At 40.4% G+C, this 13,690-nt stretch overlaps 1 protein-coding gene across 1 annotated transcript in view; it reads right to left on the reverse strand.

The window, feature by feature from the left end:
• The window catches only part of ENPEP (glutamyl aminopeptidase), a 33,182-nt gene extending 20,606 nt beyond the window's left edge, over window positions 1–12,576 (reverse strand). The window contains exons 1-3 of the mRNA XM_071432671.1: window positions 11,888–12,576; window positions 6,906–7,047; window positions 3,961–4,092 (exon numbers count right to left, since the gene is read on the reverse strand). Coding sequence (XP_071288772.1) covers window positions 3,961–4,092; window positions 6,906–7,047; window positions 11,888–12,576 — 963 coding nt within the window. The remainder of the gene's footprint in view (window positions 1–3,960; window positions 4,093–6,905; window positions 7,048–11,887) is intronic.
• Window positions 12,577–13,690: the final 1,114 nt, after the last annotated feature.

The following is a 13,690-nucleotide window of genomic DNA, read 5'->3' on the forward strand; positions in this document are numbered from 1 at the left end:
TAACACTGCAAGTTTTCTCTGAGACTGATTTGAATGCTGAATTCGGTTCCCTAACACATATATTCAACAAAGTTTTTCAAGCGTTGTACATAAGAGATACCAAGCCAACACGTGCACACTTTCCACTGTTTGTCTGAATTTTAAAATTGGCAAGACCCATATCCAGAAGCTCACAGTGGCCAAGCCTCAAGCAGGGCCTGGTTACATACCAGCCCCTACTTCCCCACGGCCTGGTGTTCCCAAGGAGGAAACCTGGGCAAGCACAGTCAGAGGGGATCCACTTGTTCTGAGCAGTTCACTGATCTTGACTGATCTCATCAGATCAATATTCAGGAGCACATCTCTATTGAAATGTGTGAGAAACCCACAGCACCTTATTTTATTCAACTTCTTTGTACCTTTCCTATGTATACTATCATCATAGTTTCCTCTTCTTGCATGTTTGAAGACCTCAAACCCACGACAACCATGCCTTTACTAGATCTGTGACCCTTCCCAGACATGCTGTCCCATGCAGGTTGAGTGGCTGTTTGAGAAGGACCTTGGGCCACACAGCCACAGCTTTGATGCCTTCTGGGCTGCTGCACCCCGGGAAATCATAAGCAAAAATCAGTTCTCTCTTTTATGACCAGGCGAGTCTGGGAAAACTGGCATATTTGGTAGCCCTGGCATGTTTGGTGTGATGAGTCACCATTTCTGTGCTCCTACTGTATATATGAATGCAAAAAATGAAGTGTTGAATGTTGACCTTTCTATCCCTGAAACCTGGTGCCTGGTACCACTTTGGCTATGGCTGTCAAGCAGTAGGAAACAAGCTCTGGAGAACTAGAATCTTATGGCACCCATGCCCATTATGAGGGGGCCTGTAACTTGAAAAAACTTTTGAGAAGTTATCTTCACATTGTGAAGGCAAAGTTTGAGCTCAGAATTCAAGGAGCCTTTTGGGGATCTTTCCCTCAGTCTCTCTGTCCCGAAGCCTGTTGGAGCTGTATGTAGTCTGTTCTCTTCCCCACCCCTGAAGATCTCCAGTGTGGATGAGAGATTTCTATATGCAGTGAAGTTTCTGGTTTTAGGAAAACCGATCTATCTCATTTTGCCACCTCCATGACTCTTATGAATGGGACACATTCATCTGCTGCACTGGTGTGGCTTGTTTACTCCTTCAGTGCTGTCTTACAGCCAGGAGTTTAGGGCCCAAGCTAAGAAAAGGACCTGGTCTATTCCAGGAACTCTTCTGGAGCCTGAAAACACATTGATTTCAATACTATAAATTACACTTCCTCCAATGAGAGGGGAGGATGGGAAAGTGTTCAGAAATAAAGCTGGAAAAAAAAAAAAACCAAAAATCCCAAACAAAACCAAAACAAAACCAAAAAAAGCTTATGAAATTCAATCAGGAATACATTCCAGCCAGGGGATTTCCCCCTGGGTCAGTTTGCAATTACAATCTGCAATTTCCACTTCTGTAAGCTCTTTACCCAATTTAGCAGTCTTCAGTCCCCTAGCTGATCCATATTAATGGTTTCCAAAACCTTCAGCCTGCACTAGAACTGACTTGGTGTTTCATTTGTATAATCTCCTCTGTGATTTTTCCAAACCAGACATTTAGTACCTGACAGGTAATCAGTTCAGGAGCATTGATTCCAGCTGTGGGCACATTTCCCACCACTCATTTCATTAATGTCTTCATTAGGGCTTTCAGAGTGAACGGCAGAGTTTTTAAATAATTTACTGTGTCATGTGAGCTGTATGCTCTTGCTGTTGTTTATGAAAGTAATTTATGGATCAAGTGGATACTTTCTGTTGAATGAGAGATTTATTGTTAGAAATTTACACAGCAAACTATGGAATGTTCTTTTCAGGGGTTGGTGAATCTAAATACCTTTGTTCAACTGGTCTTCAAAGTTCTTGGACAGGAAGCCTTGGAAAAGCTATAGGAATAACTTTCTATATATATGATTAAAAACCCTAAAGATAGTCTGGTTTCCCTGGGGAGAAGATAATTTTTAGTGATTGATCTTCTACATGTATTTTATATTTGTAAAACTATGTCCATGTTAAGAGAAAGGAAAGTTATTATTTTAACCTCACTTAAACCCCAAGTTTTCTAGTGCAGGCAAGTCCTCAGACATTGTTTAGTGAACAGCATTAATAAAATATGTAGTAACATAGGCCTGAAATATAAGATTTTTCTTCAGGCAACCCCTGTACTGAATCAAATACCCCTGCATCTACACACATGCACTTTAATTACCCTGTTTCAGTGAACACTCCCTTCTATTTAGAAAAGCTGCAACCAGTCAGGAACATGTGGGCTGTACTGTTTTGCTTGGGGAAAAAAAAATATTGACCTCAGGGCCATACTCTGGAGCATGGCATGGACAAGTAGTAAATGTTTAACTTCTGCATGTAGAAAACAGTGTTACACACTTCTTCAGTACATTTTTTCCCTACTGCACTATATTCTGCAGAAAAATCTAGAAAAATTTTGATTTTTAAAGGAACTGAACTATAGAGTATATCTAGTGAGACCATGTAGTCAAGGTCCTGTCCCTGATAATGAGTGGACCAGCTATGGTGAAGAGCAGTTGGTTAACAAAATTGTGTGACTGGATGGCCTAAAAATGTACTCCTGTGAATTACTTGGCCAAACAGCAGAGAACTAAGAATATTTTATCTGTATCTCAAACCAGGCTCCATTTGCTTGTCTAAGTGTAATTTAGCTTTAGTTATTTGTCAAGTAAGAATATAAGCATACAACGTGACACTAGCAAGGGCACAGAGGGAGGCCTCAGCACAGTCCTGTGACAGGAAGTCTTTGCTAAGAGCTGAATCAGAACTTTGGAGATTTCTACGAGATAGATTTTAAAATCAGTGAACAGCTTTCAGTAGGGAATGATTTGATGATCTTTTTTGGTTAAAGAAACTAAGGAAGAGCTAACTTGCTAAGGAAACAGTAGAGTGACTGGGGTTTTATTCTAGATTCCCTGTCCATTTGTGACATTGTCTCCAGAAATCAAAGAAACCACTGCCAGCTCATGTCAACAACAAGACCCTGTAACAGGAAAGGAAGGGGAAGAAGCGGGGACATACAGCTCTAGGGATCATTCTCTGTATCAGATGAGAAAAAGATCTAAACCAATAAACAATCAACAGCAGGTTGAGTATCCCAAATTGGGTTTAGGCTAAATGAGGAGTTTCTGCTGAGGGGCAAGTTGTATTTCGGATTTCAGTTTGTGATTCAATGCAATGTCTTGTTATCTCTTTATGCCTGATCAGCTACACTTTCAGGAGATTTGAATCTAAGCAAGAAATGGATTGGCCTGCCTACTGCATCTAAATGAAGGAGCTATTTTAATTTAATAGGTTCAGATTCAAACCTATTTTCTTCATTAGGGGATCAACCAAATATCCAATGTTTAGGCAGACACTATCACTTCTATACTTATTTTTACAGAACTTACATTGGGCAGTTGCCTGTTGCCACTGTGGTAAAATAAAGCAAGCCAGTACATAATGGCACATAGCACTGTAGTCCTATGTCTCAACAGCTGTAATAATATCAAATGCAATTTTAACTCACAGAAAACTATAAAGTATTTGTATTCATGGCCTGGGACTCTCTTGTACCCCCTAACTTGTACATTACTTCAGGCCCTGGGCTTCAAGTCAGGGATGAGTTTGGAAAGAGTGTTCCTTCCTCACCTGTGTGCTCATATGGGAGGTATTAACTGGGATCTAACAAAGATGGGAGACAGGGAAAGACTGCAAAACACTGTATGTAGTCCAGGTCAGAGGGACCACTGTGAACACATAATCTGATAAAATAGGCTGCAGAAAATAAGCTATAGGAAAAGGAAAAATATGTCCTTGTTTGAATAAAAAGAGATTTTTAAAGAAAAAATGCAAATCAAGGCACATCTGTCACCTGAACCACTTTCAGGCTGCAGAAGGACTTACAGGTTTTCCACTTGCGGATGTTCTCTCTACCCAGGTAAACTGGTGCACTGCAAAGCATACCAAGTAAGTGCTCATGGGAACTGACTTCTCAAAAGTTGTTTGATTCCAGCCATCACCAAGCTGTACAGTTCGCTGCAGAAATGCAAAAATAATCAAATTGATTTTTGAAATTGCAAATACATGCATAAAAGTACATTTGTATGAAGACTGCAACTGCATAGGAGCAACAAATCACCTCTCCAGGTCCACCTCTTCTGGCATTTCATTGCTAAAGGCATGAGAACAGACAAGGTATTTTTCTTCTGCAATACATGAAATGCTACTTTGCTTTTTTGGCACTAAAGAGGTTTACCTTGCTCTAATTTTCATCAGGGATTTGAAATCATTCACATGAACCGAAATTTTGCCAACAGGAGTTTTCTGGTGTATGCTGTGTTTTGTTCTTGCAATTGTTGCATAAAATAATATCACTTTGGTCAGAGAAGGGAAGAGACTGAATTCTCCTCTCTTTTAATACATGCATCATGTATTTAAGTCAGGATGCAGGGATGCTACCTGGGATATAGACCAGTCTAATCAATCTATCCTGAAGTAATTCAAATACAAATGAATGGTGGGTTAGGTTATTAGGTGGGTTGCCTACATATACATAAAATTTAATGCTGATCATAGTTTTTATTTACCAAATCAATTTTAAAATTTCCTGATTTTCCTAGATGGTATTTCCTCTAAGTTTGCTGACAATACTAAATAGGAAGGGGTAGATACTGATGTCGTCTTTCCCATGACCAGTGACAGAACTCAAGGAAATGGCATGAAGTTGAGTTGGGGGAGGTTTAGGTTTGATTTTAGGAAAAGGTTTTTCGCCCAGAGGGTGAAAACTGGAACAGGGTCCCCAGAAAAGTTGTCACAACATCAAACCTGACAAAGTTTCAGAAGCATTTGGACATTGCTCTTAGGGATGTGGTGTGACTCTTGGGGTGTCCTGCACAAGGCCAGGAGTTGGACTTGATGATTTTGATGGATCCCTTTCAACTCAGCTTATTCTATGATTCTATTCTAAACATATATTTCTTCTATTCCTTTTCTGCTATAGTCTAAAAATTTTTGTGCTTCTGACTCGATGACTATATAATAGAACAAAAGCCAAAAACATAGAAGATGTTAGCCTTCTAGAGATACAGCGGTTCATGAGATTTGTTTGTTATAAACACAATATAAATAAAGCACAGGCAGTTAATATCACAGGTAATATGACTCCATGAACAAAACCACATATTCACAGACATATTCATAGCCTCTTTTCGAAAAGGTATTCACAATCTAATTTTCCATTATTTTACCCATTTCGACTCTGTTTTGATATCTTCTGTGATTTCAACAAAGTGGAAAAAAATTTGAAGAAATTCTAGTGAAAAATGCAAATGAAATGTACAAGATTCTGATTTTTCTGATCTGATTTTGGCATGCTGATTATAAAGCTTCACACCCCCAAAATTACAGGACATGTAACATACAACCTGCCTTGTCTTTACAAACTCTTACATTTCCATCTGTGGAAAAGATCTTTCCCAAGGTTCTTCCACTACTAAGACCAGAGCTATGGACCTTGACCAGATGAAAATTGCCCTGCTATAATCTCTTAGTCAAACCTCAATATGAATTCAGCATAATCTACATTTTCTTATCAGTATTTATTTTTTTAGCAAATCAATTAAGAAGCAGTAGTTAGCCCTTTGCACACTTATTATTATAGATCCATAACAGAGGCAAGGTCCACATGTCAAGGTGTAAAGTAAATCTCAAAACACAGTAAATCTTGATAACATATGGTGTTATCCCCTTACTCCCTTGCTCATATTCTCACTTATATGAGGTCTATGAGGAAAGGTACAGCAATCTCCTTTCATGTGTTGTTGATCAAAGTGCCTAGTGGTCTTCTAGGTATCACAGAAATATTTTTAATAACAATGGGTCAGAGTTTTAAATGTGCAAAGGGTATGGATGCATCTGTATCAGCCTGGTAATAGATATCTCAGCTGCATTGCTAGGAGAATAAGTTTGGGGCACTCTAAATAAAAGCAGACCTTTGTTTTCTGGGTGGGGGATTGATTGGAAAAATGCAAATGCCAACAGCCTGGAGGCTGGAAGCTCTTTTCTTTCTTTTTTTTTTTTTTAACTTGGCACTTTATCTCCCACTTCAGAACTTATTAGTAGAAATTTTACAATAGACTACACATTCAGCTGACTATTCAGTAGAAACCCTCTAATCTGAAAGACCTTCAGACTTCTTCCAGAAGGCCCAGAGGTAGATAATTGATGCCATTGAATTTCATGCAAAATTTGGAATTTGACAGTAGGTCTAGAAATGGATTTTTTAGGAAATTATAGACATGGTAGAATGACAAATATCCACACCCATGAGCTGACAGATGCAGTTTCAGATGCTCCATTATGAAAAAGAATAATCCTAGTCTTTCTGGCTAGCAGGATTCTTTGCCATTATATTGTGATCAGCAGACCCTTGTTCTGGACCATTATGCAGTTTTAGTGATTATTTTAGACTTTCCATCTGGGAAGCAGCTGTCTTGCAGAGTACTCATTCTCCAAGCCTACCCAGCTTGACTGAAGAACCTGCCAATATCTATTTATAGTCAGCAGGGGATGCTCACCTAGAATATCTGAACAGAGGGTCAGCTGGATAACAACAGAAGAGGTGTTCCATTTTTGTTTTGGATTTGACTCTGTGCTGCCATGTTGTGTGCTGATGGACACTTTGAGTCCTAACCAGCCAACCAGTTCTGTTCATGGAATGTCTATTAAGCGTGAGTTTTCCAGTGCCTGAGTGGTAGAGTCTGTGAACATGCCAGAACCTGGCGACCCACATTACCTTTCTGTGGCTCTACAGAACTGTTGCACTTAGGCAGCAGTTGGGAAATACTTACCTGTACTGGCATGTTTGAAAGCGCTTGGTACACATCTGGATGGATGATGGATATGGTGTAAGTTGCCTTTTTGTTTGGCTCGTCAAAGCAGGGAAATGATTTCCGCGCATCTGTTGGCTCATGATCAGTAGCTGCAATGCTCCTGAAACAAACAACACATTGGCAAGGCTTCATTATATGGCTTTGAAATCTTGTCTGCAATTTCTAGGCATTTTTTAAAAGTATTTCACAAATTAAATCCAGCTACAAATATTTGTGCATATTTATCCATCCATAAAAGCAGGTGACATAAGAAATGCAGGAGCTGACATCAACATCTGTCTGTCATCAACATCTTCAAGGTTTCAGAGCAAAAGCTAATGCAAATTGCTTATCATCAAATATTTTTAGGAGCCAGGCAATAAGAGAGGCATGACCTCTCATGCATAGTGAAAACTTTGCTCTCCCTCCTGCTGAGCTTTACCATTGATTTATCACCTAAAATAAAGAACTGATGATATCACCTAAAAGGAATAAGTCACTCCAAGACTTGTTTACCCACTACAGCATATCTTGGGATTAGGGTCTTGAACATCTCCTGAAGCGACACCTTGGAACTGTGCAAATGCCAATAAATCTCATCCTGTTTGTGTGTTTCTTTTTCTGCATTTACCACATACAGTTTCCTCCTGCTGCTATGATGCTCCCCTGACTCCATTAGTGAAACTGCTGGAGAAAGCATGGAAAGTTCAGGTGAACATCCTAGTACATAACTGATGCTATGCAAGCTGTTTTGGGGGGGGTCAGAAAGCCACCTCAGTTATGCACAACCAGCTGGAGGAGCTAGACAATAGGGGTCATGTAAAAACATAAGGTGAAGGTTGTGAGCGTTCATATTGTGCTTGCTTCTCCCAGTGACATCAGGCTCCCCCATTAACGACCCACACCAGTGGCAGAGCATATTCTCCAGTGATTGATGGTGAAAGGGATCACAGATGCTCCTTCAATTAATCTGGAATGTTGAGCATTTTCTGACAGCACTTCTACAGATGCTCCAACTATATTAAGGTAGTTTTTCTTTCCAAAAAGTAATTAAAAGTGTACATCATAAATTACAGATTGCAGCAATCCTACAAGCTCACTTGACAACCAATTTTTCAAGGTTTCTGTTGCCCTTGGCATTTCCCTGTGACGGTTAAATACTAAACTGGTCATTAGGAACTTGTAGCAGCAAGGGTCATTTACAAACCTGACAGAGGTAATATGTCTGGGCTCTCTCCATTCATGTTCCTTGGAATAGTAGCTCAAAGGTTCACGGGCAGAAAGCATAATGACCATTCACTTTAACATCATTTCAGACTCAACAGAGTTTATTTTGCTTGGTGCATTCTTTGCTGTCATTCTCTACTTTTCATAGGATTTGAGAGCTATTTCACAATTAAGTTAACTCCAAGCCTCCAGGGCAATGCTTCACAGCTATTGGTTAAAAACTTGGCTATATATTTTGACACATTTATGTCTTGTTCCTACAGACTGATAACACTGTGATACAACTGTTGATTTATAAGGTGATAATCCATCTATCCTCATATGTTTGCAGAGGCAGACAGACATTAGGAGTGAAAAACTTCAGCACTACCCTTCCTATAGGCTAGATGAGGAGAACTCCAGACTAAGGCATGCACAGAAGTGGCAATAGAAACATGAAATGTTGTAATTCACTTTCAAACAACATAATGTAGTTTTTAGATAAGATTTTCTTCACTGCTTGGTGGCTTCTGCTCTTGATGTCCAGACCTTTAAATATGAACTAGAGTTGACAGTTGTAAACATCATAATAATAAGTGAAGATCTGGCTGAGACTGCATCCAGCTGTTCTCAAAATAAAACAGTGATGCATTTAGAACCATGATGAGTTTTCCTTCCCCCTCCCCCTGAAGTACAAGTCGTTAGTGTCAAACAACTTCCTTCCTCCCTGAACTAATTAAAGCATTTTTCTCCTAGTCTTCCTTAAAATTTCAACTCATTGCTGCTTCTGAGAAAACTTTCTGCTTCAGGAAGAAAATCAGAAGTGTTACTTTTGTAAACAGAAGAAAATTCTTCCCTTGTCTATCCAATAAAATCCTAAATACATCCCTGTTAGACATCGGCGAGCCTCTTGTTCTCTGACAGACAACCGAGGGAATTCCTAAAAACAGGAAGCCATACCTTGTCTCTAATAGTAGTGCAAAATCAAAGCCAGCTGCTGTGACATGTTTATATTATTTTTAATACTAAGGAAAAAATATAAGGGGGCTTTAGCACATTCGTTGAGAGAAGCTAATGACCTGAATAACCCAGTACACCAGCCAAGGACTCTTCTTTTGCTCCTCTCCATAAGATCTGAAAACAATACAAGTGTAACGTAGTTATGCTCAGTGCATCATGCAAAGTAGGGAGGAGTGCTATTCCTTTTGCATCAATGGGGAAATGAAATGAGCAGACAGAGGAACAGTTTTACCAAAGGACTTAAGTGCTTACAGCTAGATTTGGGAACCCACAGAAGCATCTAGGCAAGTCTATGTCCAAAATCTACATTTCCAAAGCTTCTGCTTTCCTGTTCCCTACCTGAAGGTGCACATCAATTTAAATAGTCATGATTCCAAGGTATCTCACAATCTGCTTCAGGGCATGTCCAAAAGCACCTTTTTCCTGATGGGGATTGTATGATCTGTCTGAACAGGATCCCCAAATGAGGTGTTCTTCTCCTAAGCCTCTCAAGGAATTTAAGCAACATAGATTATTGAATCTGTTTGGATATTTGAATCTAAGCAACAGCAGAGCCTGGACACATGCCCAGTTTGTAAACCAAAGGCCTTAAAACAATGCTTTGGCAAACCTTTGCCTTCACAGATAAACATCTGGGGAGCAGCTCAGCCCTAGAAGCTGACTTTCAGTGTTATTCAGTCTCTCTAACGGTGCTGCTGCTTCTAACACTGCACAGAAGGGATAATAGAGTTGGTTAATTGTATATTGGATCTCCTTCTCACCTCAGCCCCTTTCTCTTTAACATCCACTATTAACAGACTTTTTTGATCATTGCTGTTACCTGATCTGATTTGTATTTACTTGCAACATGACAACAACAGAACTACTTGGGTTGAAATTTTCCAAGAGCGGTGTGTACCTCACACAAAGGCAAAATAAAAATGCTCATTCCAGTCAGCATTGTTTTTAAGTAGAAAGTTGGGAGAAAATGCATTTTTAATAAGTAATAAAACCCTTCCCTCACTGTCCTTCCTTACCCCATCCTATCCCCTACCCTCTGCTGCATAGCAACAACCTGGCTGTTGGTTGCCTTACTTTCAAAGCTGTACTTACCACTATCATGTACATTACCTCTGCAATCTGCCCAAAGTCAATCACATGAAAAATATTTCAGAATTTACTATTCACTTGTTCTTACTAAAGCCCTTCTCAAGCCTAACACACTCACACCCACAAGCTCCTTTCTGCATTGAGTTTTCAGACTGCTGGCTAGGATCATCCTTGCAATTGTAGCTTCCAGCATTCAATTCAAGAAGTAGGAACAGTCAAAGTGAGCTCACATTTTATACTTTCTTTAGTTTTAGAGTTCTCCTTTCTTCCTGGTATCAGATGCTTGGACCTTGTCTACCTGTACTGTCTGGATTAGAGGGACAGGCACTCACCTCTCCTGCTCTGCAACTCAGAAGACCTGTGTTCTGGTCCTGCTGTTCCGGGGTTGTGACAGACCTGGGGCTATACATTTAATATCTAGATATACTTCACCAGTGAAAAGTAACACACAACTTAGAAGGATTCTAGGACTTTGCACTTTAAAACTGCTGTAGAGATGTCAGATGCTCAAAGTATGAAACCAAAGTTGCTCAAAGTATGAAACCAAAGCACCTTTTAAGTCAGAGCAATGCTGAGGTCATATATGGAGAAAAACGAGAGTAAAAGAGCTGTCTGGTGTTCGAGAGCTGTCTGCATGACTTCTCCACAGGAAAAATCAATGCTTGCTTTATCCTCTACCTCTTGGATCCGCTGCTGCTGGTGCCTGTCATTGCTGCTACTCCTGTCAGTGGCTGATTGGAGCTGATGAGACTCTCACTCACGACACCATTGTCCCAGGAGGGCAAAGAAATGCCATGAACACATCAGTGTTTGTCTCCATGTTCCTGCTACAGGGCCTCGTAAAATTCTAGCCAAGTTTATCTACCAGCTGTAAAGGCTGGAATAAATCACTTCAGAAATGTAAATATCAGAAGATGGGTGACTGTCCCCTCCATACATTAACTGTGAAGAGCAGCCTTTGAGCAGAGGGCAATGGCTTTTTCAAGCTTCCACCTTGAAGCAGTACAAACCTGGTAAGTTGAATGGGTTAGCTGAACTGGTAGAGACTTTGTAATCTTTCAATAACTGTTGATATATTAATAAGGAAGAGATGGAGCACAAAAAAAAACAGTAAAAGATGACCCTAATTGTTTGGGCTTTCCTACATATAATTTAAACCAGCTGCAAGAGAGACAGGAAAGTTTGGGTTTGAATATTCCTTAGGTTTACAGCATCAAGGAGATATGCTATCAGGAAAACTATCAGAAGAACACTTTACACCAAAACTGTTACCTTGGGGATAACAGGAGAGAGTGGTGATAGTTGTATGCTATTTATTGTACTAGAGAGATAAAAACAGGCCTTGATCCCTCCAGCTCCTTGAGGGAGCCATTCAGTTCAAAGGTAAGCTTGGACCAGTAGAGTTTGAAAAGGTTTTTCAGAATATTAATTATAACAAACCCCTCATCTCTCCAGCCCACATTCACTTGTCAGAAGCCAAAGGGCTTTGAATACAGCATCCTGCTTAGGGGAATGAGAAAACTAAAGAACAGCCCAGAAATGTCAGTAAGTTGGTGAGAGACAAGACTGAAAAGCTGAAACAGGAATAGAGCAGGCCTGAGCAAGTAAAAATAGAGAAGAAAGCTTAATAAATAAAACTGCTTTACTTGATCTTTCCATTCTCAGTATAGGTGGTCCTATAAAACCCAACCAGCGAACCATTCAGCCAGCCTTGAAACTTCAGGGTGAGCACATAGGGATCACTTTCATCAGTGACAGGGAGTTCTGCTGCTGCCTTCATCACAATGTATTCTTGTGGCTTGTACTCAAAGCAGTCAATCACAGCAATCTGCTGTCCTGAGGATTTCCGGAGTGTGGGCATTTCTGTAACCTTGGTGTCTCGCAGGTGAAGCCACAAGGAGCTGGTTGGTTTTTCCAAAGCAATAGATATATTGACTGTCCCACTGTAAGTGTCTTGCTCCATTTCAGGCTTGATTTCCAGATCATAGTGGACAGGCTTGACATAAGTGGGCAGCCTAAACTCTCTCCAGTCTCCAGTGTCATCATTCTTGGAAGGACAGGGGCCCAAATCCACTGGGGGAGGAGGCTGTTCCGTTGTTGTCGTTGTCGTTGTTGTTGTCGTTGTTGGCGTTGTTGTCGTTGTCGTCGTTGTTGTCGTTGTCGTCTGATCTGTTGTTGGTTGCTCTGTTGCCTCTGAAGCTTTAGGTCTGCTCAATCCCACACCAAGCCCCACAGCAACTCCTACAACAACCACAACTCCACAGATGATAGCCACATGCTTTGTCTTCATGCAGTACCTCTTGGACTTCTCATCCTCAAAATCCATGCCCTCCATCTCTGCTCCTAGATCTGTTCTCAGAGCAAAACATTAACCACAAAAAAGCTTATTAGTCACTTCAGCACTTGCATTCAGTAAACTCAGCAGTCTTGGTTTGTATTTTAATTGTGTAGCTATAGCTGTTCTCTGCCTGTCTCCCTCACCTCGGTGTCCACAAGACACTCAATTAATTAAAGACAACATGCATTTGGAGGAAACGTTAATGATCAAAGTGCAGCTGGGCTGCGAGACGGAGGGAACTGACACAGAAGAACATTGTTTCTGCCGTACTCCCCTTATAAGCAGGACAACCCCACCCCCCAGCCCCTCCTGTTCTGGCCTGAGTTAAATATAAAACAGTGCTATGTTAATCAGCAGTCAGGAGATGATCAGATGCCAAAGCTCTGTCAGCAGCTTTCAGAAAGAGTTTGCAGATGGAGGCAAACCCTCAACCTTCACCACTACCTCTTCCTTTTTTTCCTCTGCTGTGTCTTGTTTAGGTTTTTGAGGTTTGGGCTGGCTTATTTTTCTTCCTCTTACTAACAAAGATTTCCTTGAATTTCCACCCTATAGTTTGTGAAATGACATCTCAAAACTTGCAAAAATCACATATATCTTTCAGCTGTTTCCCCTCTTTTCTGGGCTCATTTACCTTTGCCGAGTAACTCAAGGCAGTCACAGACAGATGAATGCACAGTGGAACAATAAATTTTGATCACTGCTTCAAACTTTAAAAGTTGTCTAACTCCTCTCCCACTCACAGGGCCACTTTTCCAGGAGATTGACCATAACCATGCATGCAAGCTGGTAGCCTGGGACAGCATTGCTTTGTCAGTCAGCACAATTACAGTGCTGCCTGTGAACCCTTGCTATGAGGGACACTTCTAAGCATGATTTATGCACTAAAGATCTAATTTACCATTTATTGCTTGTCATCAAAATGTGACACTTCATTGAAGCAAATTAATTGAATAGAGCCTGATTCTGCTTGAGGGAACTTTTTGTAAGGCCTTGGTAAGCCTGTAAGCAAGATGTTGCTAATGCAGTATGAAACTGAGCACAGTGGTAGTCTTGATCTTGTTTGAAACTGGACTAAAGGAAAATAATGTAGAATAAAAATTCCAGTCTCTGC

This window comes from Agelaius tricolor, unplaced genomic scaffold (genome assembly GCF_023055355.1).
Source record: "Agelaius tricolor isolate 1412-34295 unplaced genomic scaffold, bAgeTri1.0.p SCAF_8, whole genome shotgun sequence".
Taxonomy (NCBI): Eukaryota; Metazoa; Chordata; class Aves; order Passeriformes; family Icteridae; genus Agelaius; species Agelaius tricolor.